The sequence below is a fragment of the Plecotus auritus genome (assembly GCF_963455305.1).
Source record: "Plecotus auritus genome assembly, chromosome: 5".
Lineage (NCBI taxonomy): Eukaryota > Metazoa > Chordata > Mammalia > Chiroptera > Vespertilionidae > Plecotus > Plecotus auritus.
Genome location: NC_137776.1, coordinates 6734528 through 6752193, shown reverse-complemented (window position 1 = coordinate 6752193; position 17666 = coordinate 6734528). Strand labels below are relative to the sequence as shown.

Below are 17666 nucleotides of genomic sequence, written 5' to 3'. Positions count from 1 at the left end.
TCACCTGAGGTGGACGCTCTTGGTGCACCCCTTTGTGAGCTGTGTGCACAGTCCTCTTGTAGTTAAGCCTTGATTGCTGTTGGTGTCACTGGGAGGAATTGACTTCCAGGCCAATTGGCTGTGATGACTAGCTGTGTCTACACTGGAAGATCTGTTGTGCAAGAGACACCCTTATGGGGCAGGACTTGCTTCAGTGGGGCTTTGGTGCTCACTGAGTCTGCCCCTTGATTGTGTCTCTTATGGATGTGAGGAGTTGTAATCTGGTATGGTCTCACACTGACCACTGGGTACACTGGCTCTTGGATCTCCAAGGAGGTGCAAGGTCAGCCACTGTCTGGAGCCACCCAGCAGTAGCTACAGAAACATCTGCAGATTCCTCCTCTTTGTATGGGGTTTGGAAGTGCCCAGATGAGGCCCAGCTGTGAAGCAAGGCAGGCTGCTGCTGCTGGGCCTTGGGCCTTCTTTTGGAAGCTCTGGAGCTCTCTGACCCAGCTGCAGTTTGGCAGGTTTTAGGCGGAGAAAGGACAGGCCATTCATATGCAAAAGCCGCTGCACACAGCTTGGGTGGTGTTGTAAATTGGGTGGGGCGGGGTCTCTGGTAATAACCAGGGCGGAGCAAACAGCAATGGCTGCCAGTCAGCCCTGCACTGGAGAGGTCCCCAGATCTCCGCGTCTCTCGCCCCCGCGCAGGAACAGTGATTGCTGCGAGCACCTCTGAGAGAAAGCCGCCCCCACGTTCCTGTCCCGATGCCAGACAGTTCAGTTTCTCCCCGTATGTGTCTGGCTTCCCCAGAGTCTCGCCCAGAACTGGAGTTTAGAGCAAGCGGGAGCTTGTATCTCCCTCCCGATGAAAAGAGCAGCATATCCAGGTTCCGGCACTTTCCACACCTCCGCACCTCTTACCAGTCTCACTGTGCTTTCTTCACCTCTCTAGTTGGGGAACTTCCACTCAGCCAGCTTTCCCGTGGTTCTGCCTTTTATTTTTTTAAAATATATTTCTTTATTGATTTCAGAGAGGAAGGGAGAAGGAGAGAGAGATAGAAACATCAATGATGAGAGAGAATCATTGATTGGCCGCCGCCCGCACACCCCCCACTGGGGACGGAGCCCTCAACTCAGGCATGTACCCTGACTAGAATCGAACCTGGGACCCTTCAGTCCACAGGCTGACGCTCTATCCACTGAGCCAAGCCAGCTAGGGCGGTTCTGCCTTTTAGTTGTAATTTTGATGTGGTTGTAAGAGGCAGCAAGTATAGGTGTTTACCTGTGCCTCCATCTTGGTTCTCCAACAATAAAATATCTTGTAGTTAAAATTAAGCATCCTCAAAGAATAAACGAAAAGTTCTTTTAAGAATCAGGTTTGTCCATGCAGATTTATTGAGTTGATTTATATCTTGATAAATGTAGAAGAGGCAAATTATAGCTTGGTTATTTTTTTTTGGCAATAGTAGCCAAAGTTTTTCAGTATGATTTCCAGTGTATTTCATTGGCATCAATTTGGAGGAAATTTGGGAAATAAAGAGGAGGAATCTTTGTCATCCTGGTCCTTGAGAACAGTAAGTAAAAGAGAATCAAACAGTATATTTTGCCCGCCCCCCCCCCCCCCCAAGCCCAAAGGCCAAATGAATTAAAAAGCTTTCCTCGTGAAAAGCCTGCGCACATGCCATGTTACAAGGCTATGTAAGGGGAACTGGGACAGGAGCAGTGGTGGGACAGAGGTCACTCTCTGCAGGTCCTTTATTTATACTTGATTTGTTAGTATCTAGAGTAATTTGAACCTTAGGATAGAGCTCCTTAATTTTGGATTTCTTGTCCTCAGGCTTAGAAGTTGTATGAATGGGCTTTGAACTCCGAAACCCCTCTGAAATTGTATGTAAAACTTCCTATTTAAGGGCACATGGACATTTTTCTGAATAGGCAGTTAGCTTTTATTAGTCTCCTAAAGTAGTATTACTCAAAATAGCAAGCATCAGGTCTTTGGGAAACTAGATTTTGAGCAACAATAGGCTGAGAATATACAATTTGCCTCTGTCTTTAAATTTTGGCTGAGATGCTGAGCACTTGTATTGGAGAGAGCTAAACACATACTTACTAAAATGACACACATGACGGTAAGGGGTGTATTTGTACCTAGCTGTTGGTAACCATTAATTTCTTAGTAGAAGGTGAACTGTCTTTAGTTCTCTCCAAAGGACATACATACCTTTGATACCTGTTACAGGCTTCATAGACTGCTGAGCAATACTAAGAGATTTACTGGTAATACAACTGACAAATTGTGATAGGAAGCTTCAAAGCTTGTTAAAAGTGGTATTGAAAGGCAAAGTGATTGCACTAATAAAATTAAATGTCAAGTACCAATTTTTGTGTTCATCTTAATTATTTGTATTTGAGGGAAAGCCTTTTTGATTAGAGTTAAAGCTAGTAAGGCCTGGTTTTTGGGGACTAGATCAAGATACATAGCCTCTCTGGAGCCTGCAAAGCAGAGCAGCATTTACTATAGGACTGTGTGGTATTCAACAGTAATTTATGTGGCGAGTGTGGCGTGGAGTTGGCGTACAATGACCATGTATGTATTAATAGGGAAGAACAAATGTAATTCTGTCATCCTACTGCGACATTTGCCCTTTTTATTTTTATGTGGTAATACTAGACATTTTATAAAAGTACATGCAGCCGTTTAAGAGAAAAAAGATAAATTTCATGGCATGATTTTTTGAAAAGGCTGATTCTAAGTTGGAGGTATAGCAATGTTTGTGTTGTACTACTATTGTTCTTCATGGAAAAGTTAAAATTGCTCGTCCTTTCTTCCCCAGGGGAAAGTTTGCTGTGGTTAGACAGTGTATATCAAAATCGACCGGCCAGGAGTACGCTGCGAAGTTCCTAAAGAAGCGAAGGAGAGGCCAGGATTGCCGCGCAGAGATTCTGCACGAGATTGCCGTGCTTGAATTGGCCAGGTCCTGTCCCCATGTGATTAACCTCCATGAAGTCTATGAAAACTCAAGTGAAATCATTTTGGTATTGGAATAGTAAGTATACACTCCAGTAAATTTAAGTAAATTTATAGTACCTCCTTCATTGGTGGGTAGGGTGACTTGAAATGTCAAGACAAGAATGATAAAGGTATGACAAGATCTTCTTGGCATGCCTGTTGATAAGCTATTACAGGAACATAGGTAGTTTATATTCATCTACTTTCACAGGCTAAAAGGACAGCCCCACAGACACTAAAACTAACTAACTAGCAGAAGAGCCTAGGATACTACCTATATGATTTCATTGTTCATGCATTTTTGTGATTACATGTGTCAGATTCTTCAGCTGACCTTTAAAAAGTTATCTACTTACATGGCATCTGCATGTTTGACTACGTGAAAAGTAGCTGACATTTTTTCAAAACAGTGATGGAATTCCAGGTTTGGAGGATGAAAACACAAAGGAGCATCGTCAGCTTTCATAAAATCTTCTTTTTTCAATCATCTAAATCAGTGGTCGCCAACCTTTCGGACCTCGCGGACCACCAGTTGGCGACTGCTGATCTAAATAGCAACAATAAAATGCATCAAAAGTTTTGACATATTAGGACTTAAACTTCAAATCTACAAAGAAGTTGAAAGAATTAACACTACTCTTCAGCTTGATTCACCAATTGTTGACATCTTGCCATATTAACCGAACCATTTAAAATTTGTGGGTGTCTTGATAGTCCTTTACATGCCAAAGTATTTATCCAGTTTCTGCTAACTTCTGTAATCTGCTTCTTAAGTTATCTGTTTTTTTCTTTCCTCTTAACTCTGGCTCCCTTTCTATTTCTGTGGCTCCACCTGTGTATCTCTTTTGTGGGGAAAATGGTAGTCCTACCACAGACATTGGTCAGCTTGCCAAACTGAAAGGAAGAGACAGTCTGATAGGCTGACAGTCATAGTATTTGTTTGACCTCGTTACTGAAATAAACAAACAAACAACTGGTGGGATAGTTTCCCTGGTTATAAAAGTAATAACCTGTTGTGTTAAATTTAGAAGATACAGAAAATGGATATCATATGTAAACTATGTTTACTTTTATGGCTTATTCCTATATTTAAAAATTATTCTTAATTTTCAGTCTATGCATATTTACCTTTAGAAACAAATTGTGATCTATTGGGTGTACTCCATTGTAACCCTCTTTGTTCACTTAATATATTGTATATACTTTCATATGTATGATGCAGTGTTTCTAAAACTGAATTTTAATTTAGCAAAGACTTTTGAAAATTGCCTTCATAATCAACAAGAAGCCTCACATCCAGAAAGGCTGGATGTTGGCTAGATGTGGAACTGGTATTTGTTACTCATTATAATAATAGCGAATATTTATTTAATATTTATCATGTGTCAGACACTGTGATAATCTGCTTTGATCCTTATAACATCTGCTGTATTCAGTACTTTACACGACTTATCTAACTTAATGCTTGCAGCAACCCACTGAAGTCGGATCGATAATTTTCAGTCATGTTACAGTAGGAGAAACGGGCACACGTGCTTACCATGGCATTAGTATTATGTGCAGTCTTTACAGGAATACACAGGGTGGAGTTCACTGCTATACATTTTAAAACAAACTAAATGTTTCATACTCAGATTGTCTTTACCATGATAAAGTTAAGACAGATATTAAAGTTAATTTCTCATTAATATTCTGAGAGATGCAGAGGGTTGGGGAGTTGAGGTATGTATGAGGTATACATGATCAGAGCTTCACATGTGCTCCTTACCAGCTGCCCCACGGGGTTCTTTGGACTCTCCAACAAAATGCAAAGCAGCGCGGCCCTGCGGCCTCTGCCTGCGGGCACCTGGCTGCCGGCCCACTCAGTGTGGACGGCTCGATTGTGAGTTACATCAGCAGCGTGAAGGGTCAATCCCCTGACTTTCAATGTGAGACTCAAATTTGTGATAAGCATTGATTTTTTTCTTATGGCTCCTAATACATTGACTTGCTTTTCTTCTTGGCAGTCACTGAGATATCTGAATTTCAGTTTCAGCTGCTCTAAAGCATGACTGCCTGTTCCATCATCCATCCATTCATCCATCCACCCACCCTCCATCCATCCATTCATTCATCCATGCATTCATTCATTCAACAAGCACTTCTACATGTCAGACACTGTTCTCGATGCTGTGGATATAGAAATAAAAATAATAGTGGTTCCTAGAGTGAGTGAGTTCCTGTTTTATTACATAGAACTAGAGGCCCGATGCAAGAAGATTCGTGCAAGAATAGGCCTTCCTTCCCCTGGCTGCTGGCACCCGGGACCCTGGCCTTCACTCTGGCCGCCGCCTTCCGCCTTTGCTCCGGCCCGGAGCCGCCTTCCACCTTCATGCGCTGCCCAGAGGCCCAGAGTGGCTGGGGTGGGGTGGAACGCCTGTGTTGTTGCCATGGCGACGATGCAAGCATCCCAGCCCAGCCGCCGCCATCTTTGTCACGTCAATTTGCAAGTTCCATCTTTATTAGATAGGATATGCATTACTTGAGATATTCCCACACATACCTTTTAAATTTGATGACTAACCATATAGATTTTTTTTTTGCATGATGTTCTGACTGAGACCTTTTTATCTTAGTATTTAGAGTTAGTCCTCAGAAAAATAAAATCTGTTGTGTTAAGTGATATCTCTGTTTTACGGATGGGGAGCTCAAATAAGTGACTGGTCCTAAATTATATTGCTGTAAATAGCAGATTTAGGATTTTAATTATTTGATTTCCAGACCTAGGGATTTTTCACTATGCCTTTGTCAACATTCCTTGGCTGTTCAATTCTTTAAAAATAAATAAATAAATAAATACATACATACATATAAATAAAAGACTTGGGTTCTGGCCCTAAGTATTCTTTGTGAAGCTGCCAAACAGGATATTGGTGAAGAATATTGATTCTCACCCATTTTATACAGATTGAGATTCTGGTCCCTCAATTTACTGTGTGACCACGTACAGGTTGCTTTATCCCCGTTGTACTTGTTTCTTCATCTGTAAAATGGAAATAATAGCCACCTACCTCACAAGGTTGTCATGAAGATCAAAATAGGTGATATTTGTAGTTAAATAAAAATGAGTAAAATGGAGGGGCAGCAGAACTGAGCTCCTAGTGTCAGCTATTATTTTTATTGCAGTTATTATTGAGTTCTAATGCAATTTAATTTGTTAAATATTCAAATATTAGTATCCATAATTTGAAATATTCTAGTCATCTACTTTATTCCTTAAAGGTCCCTCCCACGCCTTTCTTCTACTCTAAATGTGTATTTAGAGAGACTAAAATGTAGATGGTTGTGTGTCTTTTACTTAACAGGGATACAATATTTAAAAGAGTCATATTTAGGTCAATGATTTTTTAAGTTTCTATTATCTGAATTTTATGTCAGTGCTGCAGGTGGAGAAATTTTCAACTTGTGTTTACCTGAGCTGGCAGAAATGGTCTCTGAAAGTGACATTATCAGACTCATCAGACAAATACTTGAAGGAGTTTATTATCTGCATCAGAATAACATAGTGCACCTTGATTTAAAGGTAACGTGAGATGTAATTATACGCACCACTACCCCCGTTCCTTCTCTGCTCGGGGTTTGCACGGTGACGGGCTGGGTTGGCAGGAAGCAGCAGGCAGATCTGCGGTGCAGGCGGCACTGGTGTGCTCCCTGTTTCCCGCGTGCTGCGTGCTGCGTGGCCTTAAGCGTGTGCTGGCAGAGGGAGGCCTGCGTGTGTGAGCAGCTCCCAGTAGTCACTGGGCTCTCAACCCTCCGTTCTCCACGTTCTCAGCCATAGTCACCCCACGCCACCTTCCTCTGACGTCCTGGCTCTTCCTGTCTGTAAACCGCCTCCCTCTAAAACCCTCAGTTCTGACCCATCCCTGAAGGGAACGTCCTCCTCGTCCTCATTCCTTTGCTCCCTCACACTTGTCTTTCTCTTGAGGCTTTCAGTCTTTTGCTCCTCTGCCCTCCCTCCCCCCAGATCATTCAGGCCCCTGTCCTAAGCCCTGTCCCCACTTCAGCCTCTCCTGGTACTAGCCTTTCTCCTTCTCCTTCCGCCACAGCTACATCGGAATCCATCTGCATCTTATTTTTTGACATTGCACTCTTTCCTTTCTGTATAATTTTCCTTCCGTAGACTTTCCCATCCAGCTTACTGTCTAACCTACAGTCAGACCCAAGACCGTCATACTATACGCAACCATTTTCTGTTTCTGGAAATGTATGCATTTCATTCCCTCAAGCCTTCGTTCATGCGATCCCCCAGGGCACCTTTCTAACTGGCATGTCCTGTGTATCCTTTAGGATTCAGCTCAAGCATCATCGCTACTGCAGAGTCTTCTTGAGCTTTATTGTGGGCAGAATTAAGTAGTCTTTATTACTGCGTATTGTATATCTCATAATCAGTTAATCAGTCTACATATCCATCTTTTTCCCCAAACCAAGAATCCTCTGAGTGTATTTTTTACTTTATTTGTCATTGAGTCTATAGCTCCTTCTAAATAGTAGTTTAGTAAATGTTTCATGAATGACTCAATGAAATATATAAGCAGTTCGTTCCACTTAATTTACCTCTGATCGGGGACTAGTCGTGTTTTATTGCTGTATATTACTGATCATATTTTTGTTGTGCTTTGTTAGCCACAGAATATATTATTGAGCAGCATATACCCCCTTGGGGACATAAAAATTGTAGATTTTGGAATGTCTCGAAAACTAGGAAATGCGTGTGAACTTCGGGAAATCATGGGGACACCTGAATACTTAGGTAAGAATTTTCTCTTATTTTTCTATACCATTTTGAAATTTATTAACTCAGTGACTCCTCTACATAATATATTTTAGAGCATGTAACTTCAAGGTGTATTTGGCTCAGGTATTTTAGTACAGTGAAATTCGGTATGACACACTTGAATGAACTGTAATGAATATTAGATTATTGAGACATTCACAACAGTCCACAGCATATTAGGCAGATAAGTTCAAAAGTTTAATGCTTGGGTAAAAGGAAAGTTAGGGAGCAGGAAAAAGGGGAAAACAGATCAAGTGGGCCGTCGCTGCCTTTGAGGCCGGGCAGTGGGTAGACATCACCTCTCCTGTCCTGGCCCAGCTCTAATGCTGTTGACAACACAGAGATCTTCAATTCACAGGAATCAGTAGCAGGACTCCTTGTTGTTGGTTGGTGCTGCTTTAAAATGTGAGATTTTGCCTCAGTTTGTAAAAGGATTTTAAAGAAGTGTGACCAAAAAAAGATTAGATAATCTAATAATGTTGTGCTAGATCAACAGATTAGACTCTGAAGATTTTTAGGTTATATGAGGCAGCATGTAACTGTAAAGTTTTAAATTTATAGTAGTAATCTTTCTATACTCTTCAGTTTCTGCGTGTATCGCTATCCCCATGCAGGCATTGAACTACGCAGACCAGGTGCTACTCACAGCAGGCAGCTGACGTTCCCTAAGTGAAAAACGCAGTCCAAGACTAACTTCTGAACGTTAATAGAGGCACTACTGTCCCAGAAGGCGTTATTGTAATTCTAGATAACACAGCTCCCAAAGTGTACAAAGCGGTTGTAGGTGCTGCAGTGACAGCTGACGATATGCAGGTCTCAAAGGCTTTATCACCAAAACTGCTAGGCTTTGGAAACAATCTTTCTTGGAGAACTTAGGAAACCACACTGTGAAACCAAACAATTACTCTTCAAGCATAAGTCTGAGTTTGTACTCTACTAGTTTGAAATTTATGGTAATGTTTAGAAAGTATAGATAATCTATTTTGCATTTTAAAAAGCACTTGGGCAGGGGAAGAGACGGTGGGGAATTAATTGCGTAGGAAATTAGGGTTGTTTCACCGACTTGGAAATCTAGAGCGCGTCCAGGAAGCAGTTTGCCCCTCGTGTCGTTGGACGATGCATGGATGCTATTGCCCTGAGCAGGAAAACTTAAATCAGTCTAGTGAAATAACTCAGACTAATTCCCACGAGTAGTAAAATAAGGTTTTAAGAAGATTCTAGCTCAGGGGTGGGCAAACTTTTTGACTCGAGGGCCACAATGGGTTCTTAAACTGGACCGGAGGGCTGGAACAAAAGCATGGATGGAGTGTTTGTGTGAACTAATATAAATTCAAAGTAAAGGAGCGGAGGGGAGAGCAAGAGAACCGGATAGAACAGCCGGATCCGGCCCGCGGGCCGTAGTCTGCCCACGGCTGTTCTAGCTTCTAACACTTTACTCTTCATAATTATTTTTTCTGGGATTAATCTAAATGATTAAAAAATATATATGTAGCTACCAGTTACACCAAAGAACGTTATTGGGGCTTTTGAATCATGTGGTTACATAATTTTGCTTAACATTAGATAAGTTTAAATGTCCAGTCACAGGATAATTAATGTGATGTTAAATTTCTGTTGATCTTATTATTAGTAGTTCTTTAAAGTTAAATCCAGTTTAACTTAATGTAAAGTAATTTTCATGATTTTAAACTTGTCAGTATTGAATTTTGAATTGTATTTTTCCTTTCAGCTCCAGAAATCCTGAATTATGATCCTATTACCACAGCTACAGATATGTGGTAAGATTTTGTTAGTTACCTAAATGCCTTTATTGAAAGTTGGGTAGTGTATATTCTAGGGTTCTTCGATTCTAAATGTAAATAATAAGGCTTTTTTGAAAAGGTTTTACTCTGTCATTATTATGGCACAGGAAAGTGTTTATCCGTTCTTTTTAAGTAATACTTCAGCCTGAACCAGAGGTACCGAAATAAGCAGGAAAACCTTTTCCTGGAGGAAGACTGGATGCAGTAAAGGAACAGAACAGCCACAGTGCTGTGCCACACCCTGTCAGAAAGATGACATGCTGTTTACTGAGCGTGAGGAAGCAGCAGACCAGCACCAGGCAGGGGCATCTGATCTAGGCCTAGAAGTGAGCACAAGGAGGTCAGCTCAGTGCAGAAGTGCAGTGTTCTGGGGGCATGTCATAAAAGATCTGCTCTCATGGACTCGGAGGGTGCACCGAGCTCTGTGGCAGCCCCAGAGGACCGGGGAGCAGACTGGAATCGATTAGGTGGCTGTAGTTGGGACCACTGTGGGCTCTGACTGCAGGCCACGTGGAAGAGTTTAGGGAAGACTTGGGTTCGTGGAGCTGTGATGGGTTTGCTGAGGAAAAGGGTCCTGTGGCTGAATGAGTGGGTGAAGCATACTGTCTGTATTCTCTTTTTTTGACTCCTGAGCACAAGACTTGCCATTAACTTATTTAAGGCTCTGAAAAGTTTTGTCGTAAAAAATCGACCCGCCCAACCTCATGCCTTGCCAGCACAAAAGCCCTGCTTATGCCTCACGGATGGTTCCTGTGTCATTGGACACCATTTGGAAAAGGCTGCTCTTGGGTGGCTTTGTGTACTTGGTAGCAAGTGTTTGTGTGAAGGAAGACTGGAGGTATAATAGACATATTTAACATATTTGTGATTATATAACACATGTGCACTTCCCCGTATTCTTTTTCTGTGAGGCAGACTTTGAGATTATTATCTTAGTTTTAATAATATAGGAACTTAGAAAAACAGTTTAAGTCTGTAGTTTAACTGTAAAGTTGGAAACAGAAATATATGTATGTTGAGTATCAATTTTATTTTATATAAATGTTTTAAGATTAACACATTTAAAATTCCTCTTCTCCCTTTTTTGTTTTTCAGGAATATTGGTATAATAGCCTATATGTTAGTAACTCATACATCCCCATTTGTGGGAGAAGATAACCAAGAAACATACCTCAATATATCTCAAGTTAATGTAGATTATTCCGAGGAAACTTTCTCATCAGTTTCACAGCTGGCCACGGACTTTATCCAGAGTCTTTTAGTAAAAAATCCAGAGTAAGTAAGATCACTAATCTGTTGACTATTCTAAAATAAATAATTTATGTTTATTAAGAAACATACATTCTAAAACAGTATATAACACTATTAAAAGTATGCTCTCGGGTAAAATGGGGAAAGGGGTGGTAGGAGAGATCATTAAATAACAAATTCCTAATTTCAGACATGGAAAACATAAAATACAAAACAGGAAATTTTGGAGTGAAAGGAAGATTTGGGTTCTTTGTCTCTCAACCTGCCATTAATTCCTGGAATTCCCTAAAATAATTAGAAATAGGAGGTTTACAGCACACACGCTGGTTGATTTGTAGTGAAATGATCACAGTTATGTAACAAGGCAAGTGCCTGATGGTCAGATCTCGAAGGGTCCTCGGTGCTCTTGGACCGCCCACCGAAGAGGGACTGGAAACGGTGGCTGAGGACTCTGTCCTCACTTGTTGGCAGTTCCAGGCAGGAAAAGAAGGCGCCCTCCCTTTGTTTGCCAGGATCAGCAGTGTTTACCTTACAAGGGCCTGGCTGTCCGTAACGCAGACGCTGTGGTCCAGTCTAGTGACTTGGGCTGGGATCCTGGTGGTATTACTTGTCAGGATGTTTATCTCTGATAATTATTTAATCTCAGGAGGACTCAGTCTCCTGTCTGTTTAAGAAAAAAACCTCATAGTTTGTTCATTATTTTATCGGCCCGACAAGCTCTCACTGGCTGTATTGTGGACATGACAGTTGAAATAGTACCACTACTGTTGGTGTCTGGTGGTAGGCAGTTTTTACTTCAATATTTTTTACCTAGATTCTAAAATTTCTGTAATGAGCACATTAATTTTTTTAGAGTTAGAAAAAATGAGCATGAAGACAAAGACTAAGGAAACAGGTTTTAATGGTAATGTGGTTGTGTGAAGGTTGGACTTCTGGGATAGATAGGTGTTTTTCTTTCTTTTGAAAGATTGTGATATTTGACTACATTACTTTGATAATAGAAAACAAAGTTTAAAAACTCAAAATGTTAGGTAAGCATCATTGAAGAGTAGCTTTTGTTTTTAAGACTTAGCAGTGACTTCTTTTTTTTTTTTTTAATATATTTTATTGATATTTTACAGAGAGGAAGGGAGAGGGATAGAGAGCTAGAAACATCGATGAGAGAGAAACATCGGTCAGCTGCCTCCTGCACACCTCCCACTGGGGATGTGCCCGCAACCAAGGTACATGCCCTTGACCGGAATCGAACCCGGGACCCTTCAGTCCGCAGGCCGACACTCTATCCACTGAGCCAAACCGGTTTCGGCAGTGACTTCTTTTAATAACAAAATAATAATAGATATTATAAATCACTTACATGTATTTTCCTTCAAAGGGTCTATAAACCCGAGACTTTATAGTTTTACTAATTTTTATTTGTGAGGGTAATATCCATTCTCAAGCTTTTTGACTGGATAGTTTTATGTGTAAGCTCCATGATAAATTGAATTTTGGCACATGTCCGAATGAAAGAAATTGCTAGGTACTCCAGGTTTCCTATTCTTATTCCCTTCTGTACTGTGGGTGTGTGTTATTTTCATATTTATAATACGTAACTTGGTGATACACTGAACTGCAGACGTTTCCAAACTGCTCTTTAGTTCTCAGTTTTTCCTTGGTGTTTTCTCTCAAAGGAAAAGACCAACAGCAGAGATCTGCCTCACCCATTCTTGGCTGCAGCAGTGGGACTTTGGAAACTTGCTTCTCCCTGAAGAAATGTCCAGTCCCCCTCAAGGTCAGGACCACACAGCAAGGTCCTCTGAAGACAAGACTCTGAAACCCTCCTGCAACGGCACCTGTGAGGACCGAGAAGACAAAGAGAACATCCCGGAGGAGAGCAGTGTGGTGTCCAAAAGGTTCCGCTTTGACGACTCGTTGCCCAGCCCCCACGAACTGGTTTCCGATGTGCTCTGTTAGCACTCTGCTCTCGGACTCACGTGGACTGAACTGGGAATTTGAAATCCACTCCCGTGTGTGACTGGTCTGTAGCTTTATATGTGGTTTGTTTATATTGTAAATGCACTTTTGCAAAGAAGAACTTAGGAAATTGTTTAAAATGGCATTACTAGTTACTAGCATAATTTCATTTCCTATCCTGAAATACCACTATGCAAAGAAGAAAAGACTTAACTATATAACCAAAAATAAAAGTGTGCATTGGAATAATTTAAGTTCAAATGGATTTATCAAAACGTTTTATATATCAGGAAAAAAGAGTGATTTGAGTTATATTATGGTTGATGTAAACTGAAAAAAATGACGTATTTTATATTGAAGATGTTTTTGATCGCTATTTTGAACTATTTTGAAATTACGTAAGATTCCCATTTTATGTAGTCTGCTCCATGAGCTAGGTCCTGTACCCAGAGCCGGGGGTGGGGGGGTGGGCGGGGTACAAACCAGAACAGGGATGTCATACACAAGTTAGAGCAGAGGGAAGAGGAACATGGCATTTTAACTCTCCGTCGTCTTCGGATGTAATCAGACGGGACAAAGGGAAAATGCGGTTTACAAGGGTAGAGGATTTTCATCCTCCAGAATTTCTAGAGTAGAAGATACTCAGGGAAACTGAGTGTGCTCCATTTGTAGTCGGCCAAACACCTTTATTAATTGATTTAGAAGGAAATGCTGACAGACTTAGGTGACTTACAGAATTCTAGATGTCTTCTAAGTCTTGAGAGAGAAGCCAGGCATTCAGAGTTCTAACTGTGCATTTAAAACGTCACAGCACCAGTAGGACTCTGAACACAATGCCCGAGTCAGCAAGGTGATGTGGTCATCAAACACGATGCTGTAAGCTCTTCTGAAGTTCCCGTGTCAATGCCTCGTGGTGGTGCGGCTCACAGAAGGCCCCTGCAGAGGGGCCCTCGCAGTCTTCTGGTGCGACCAGTGCCAGTAAGTCCCTGGGGACAGCAGGACGTGTGCTCAGGGCCGGGGACAGCGCAGTCCCAGCGAGGCAGGTTCACTCCTGGGGCGATCTTCGGTGACTTTGCACCTGGCGACTCTTCAAAAGTCTATTATACTGTCATGTTAAGGTCATTGTAGTCTTTATCCCCAGCATTTCTTGAAGGAAAGTTATTTCTATTTGTGTGTGTATAGATGTACAGGTGTATGTATATATGTATAGAGAGAAAACACAGTCTTTAGACAGCTTTGTCAGGCATTCTTCACTCTGATGTGCTCAACTCAGGTGCCGAAGGAGCTCTTGTCTTATGACATATGAATATACATATAAATTCTTTAGGGAGCAGTTCGTTGGGTCAATGAACTAGTCATTGTGTGAAAGCTAACCTGGGTTCTTATAGATGTAAAACTGATGAGTTTTTTCTAAATGGTTGATTGTCCATTTATTTGCCTTCAGTATTAAGGTCATACAGGTAAAGCTTAGTAAGCCATTGGAAAAAGAGAAAATGATTACTTTTACAAAAGACCATATTATATATTTAAATTTCTAGAGAAATTGTGCCATACTAAAAAAAAAAAAAAATCAAGAAATGTTAGAATTTTGAATTATAAGCCAGTTCTTAAAATATTTTTATACTAGCTTTCTTTTACTCTTAGGAATATTAAAATACTTTATATACTTCCTCTTAGTTAATAGAATACACAGAGTTGTAAATTTCCAGACCTTTTTTCCTAACAATTTCTATTGTAACAAAAAGCAGCCAGTGGTTGCACATAAACAGTATTCAATTTTTTTCATAAGGGTGAATTTAAATATTTTCACTGATTGAAATGTAAAAATAAAGTAAAGCAATCTTTAGAGAGAAGTTATTAACAAATGACTCAATTCTTTTTTTTTTCTCCCAAGATTGAAAGCAAATGTCTGTCAAAGGCAGATGATGTATCTGACTGAAGCGGGAATCTAGAGAGCCCCTGTGAGGTGAACTGATGTCTGAAAACACGTCTGAAGAGTAGTGTGAAACTGATGAATTTATGGAATTTAATTTTCCTCTTGGGTTAGATCCCTAGATAGGGGAGATTAGAGAGTAGTAGAATAGATGACCGTTACAATTGCCATTGAACTCTTCCCCCCACACAAAGTTAACCTAACTCTGAGGAGTAAAATGGTAATGGCACTTACAGAAGCCCAGCAGGGCCTGTTCGTAGGTTGTGATGAGCGAAGGTGCTTGTGCCAGAGTCTAAATCAACACACAGCTTCCTTCATCAGGGAAGTCTTGCTGTAAGTCAGCGGGTTAGTGCTAGAATTCAGCAGTCGCCAACCTTTCGGACCTCACAGATGACCCGTGGCCCGGACCACTGCTTGACGACCGCTGCTAGGATTGGTTTTCATCTAGCACGAGCTTGATCCTTCCTTTTGGGTTGGTGCAAATAGTTCCCAGGCCATACTTTGAATAGCCTTGCTCTAAGCAACATTAATAAATGTTGGTATTTTATTTTTCTTAAATGTTGGTATTTTATAACTGTTTACATTTCCTCTGTTTATTTTGAATTTGCAGTTTGATATCTGACTTGGGAACATCCTTATTCAATGTTGTGTAAACAGTAGTTCTTTAATTTCAAATTGTATTAAGATTAAGTTATTCAACTTCCAGTTTGGGAAATTACCAATTTATACTTTCATGAAAGTTTAAAAAAACTTTAATTGTAAATTTCACCCCAATTACAACTGCCCTCCCACTTAGCTTTCATTTTAAATATTCATGTTGCTTGAGGCATATTGAATGACATTGTTATGAAACATTCAGTAACAAAACTTGTTACATCAGCTTAATGATCCTTTTGGTTAAAAATTATAAGGCACTTTTGTTTACATTTGTGGTTGTGTTTTGTTCTAAAGTATTTCTAAATGTATTATTCATAAAAGCAGACCTTGCCTGGAGGTTCTAGCCTTTGACCCACATCATCTTTGAACTTCTTTCCCAACTCAAAAGTGTTTATTAGATCTTGTCTTTTGGAAAAGTCACACATATTTGTGAACAAGGTCTATTCCTTAGTAACAATAGATACTTTAAGGAAATGTCAGTGAATGGCAGAGTACTACATTACTATGAAAACGAATAAGGAATTCTGATTCACCACAAATGGTTGAACTGTTATGATTTCTTTTCAGTTTAAATGAATTTTTTAAAAAAATGAATAAAGGAATTTTCAAGAAGTTTATAACCTGGTTGTCAGTTCCCATTATTTATGGTAGTTATATTCTATAAATTCCCCATAAACAGTGAATCCTGCAGCACTGCTTCTAGGAGAAATACAGGGTTAGGTTCCTGAAAGCTCTTCATAACATTTTCGTTCACTGAGCAATATGTAACCTTGTTTTATGTGCGTTTCTGTTTAAAGAGACCTTATTTGATACATAGTTCATCATTAACATCGAACCATGGCTAATGGCACTGTGACTCATGCCTGAATGAAGCGTGTCTGATACATGTATTTTTTCCATAAGGCATGTTACAGCCTTGTGCATAGGAATACTAAATGCATAACACTTCTGAACCATGAAGTGTTTTAAACAGTAAAATCACCAACAAAAATGCAGAAAACATGACGTGAATTAGACCACAAAAAGGACATTTGCCTTCCAGTATGAGAACTAAGAAGGCAGAGTCACCTTGGTCAACCTCAGCTGGGAACAAGTGTACCAGGCAACTCAAATTTTTCACCATGTGAACATGTTAGCAAATGACTGAAAGCACCATGCATGTTGATTTGGGGGTTACAAATACATTTTAGCAAGTAGGTGAATTTGCAAATAAGGAATCTGAATAAGGAGGGTCAATTGTATATGCTAAATCATGTAAGAAGTATGAAGTATAATTAGAAAAATGGTGCGCAGAACTTTACAATTGAGGAGAAATTGATGCCTTGGAACTTCCTAATTGTGAACATTTTCTGTTTCATATCTTTTCTTTTTCTGGAACATAAGCACTCCCAAATTTTCTCTTCAGCCCCATTTTTTTCTCTTGGGCACTGAAGTGCTATATATTCTCTTCTTTTGGGAAATAATGGAGTACCCTCAAATGTAAAATAGCTCTAAGTAAAATCCTGATCATAGTCTCCCTTTCTGTATCACCTCCTCACCCAAACTTCCTGGCTTCGTGTTCCCTCCCTTAGTTAACACATCACAACTAGAATTTAGGTGTCATTCTCAAAATTGTGTTTCCTACTGCACCTCTTCCAATTAGTCATTAATTTTCATCAGTGAAATCTATCTTACAGTCATTTCCTCTTGATTCTTATATTGTGGAAACACAGTTGGGTCCACATTCTTTTACTTGGTCTAGGATTGTCTAGATCAGTGGTCGGCAAACTCATTAGTCAACAGAGCCAAATATCAACAGTACAATGATTGAAGTTTCTTTTGAGAGACAAATTTTTTAAACTTAAACTTCTTCTAATGCCACTTCTTCAAAATAGACTTGCCCAGGCCGTGGTATTTTGTGGAAGAGCCACACTCAAGGGGCCAAAGAGCCACATGTGGCTCGCGAGCCGCAGTTTGCCGACCACGGGTCTAGATCCCTGGTTCTCAACCTTTTTAATGCCGCGACCCTTTAATACAGTTCCTCATGTTGTGGTGACCCCCAACAATAAAATTATTTTCGTTGCTACTTCATAACTGTAATTCTGCTACTGTTAATGAATTGTAATGTAAATATCTGTGTTTTCCGATGGTTTTAGGTGACCCTGCTAGCGGTTCTCAACCTGTGGGTTGCGACCCACAGGTTGAGAACCGCTGGTCTAGATCATCTACTAGTAGAGAGGGGTCAGCAAAATTTTTCTATAAAGGGCCAGTTATTAAATATTT

At 40.3% G+C, this 17666-nt stretch overlaps 1 protein-coding gene across 4 annotated transcripts in view; it reads left to right on the top strand.

Annotated features, from left to right (window-relative positions):
* STK17B (serine/threonine kinase 17b) overlaps window positions 1-16022 on the top strand; it is a 30856-nt gene extending 14834 nt beyond the window's left edge. For 3 of the 4 annotated variants that reach the window (XM_080670946.1, XM_080670947.1, XM_080670945.1), the window contains exons 3-8: window positions 2817-3029; window positions 6410-6554; window positions 7655-7781; window positions 9535-9583; window positions 10703-10882; window positions 12532-14369. In XM_080670946.1, coding sequence (XP_080527072.1) covers window positions 2817-3029; window positions 6410-6554; window positions 7655-7781; window positions 9535-9583; window positions 10703-10882; window positions 12532-12814 — 997 coding nt within the window. In that variant the 3' untranslated portion in view covers window positions 12815-14369. Of the gene's footprint in view, window positions 1-2816; window positions 3030-6409; window positions 6555-7654; window positions 7782-9534; window positions 9584-10702; window positions 10883-12531; window positions 14370-14708 lie in introns of those variants that run through there. The other variant, XR_013960729.1, reaches the window with a different exon arrangement.
* Window positions 16023-17666: the final 1644 nt, after the last annotated feature.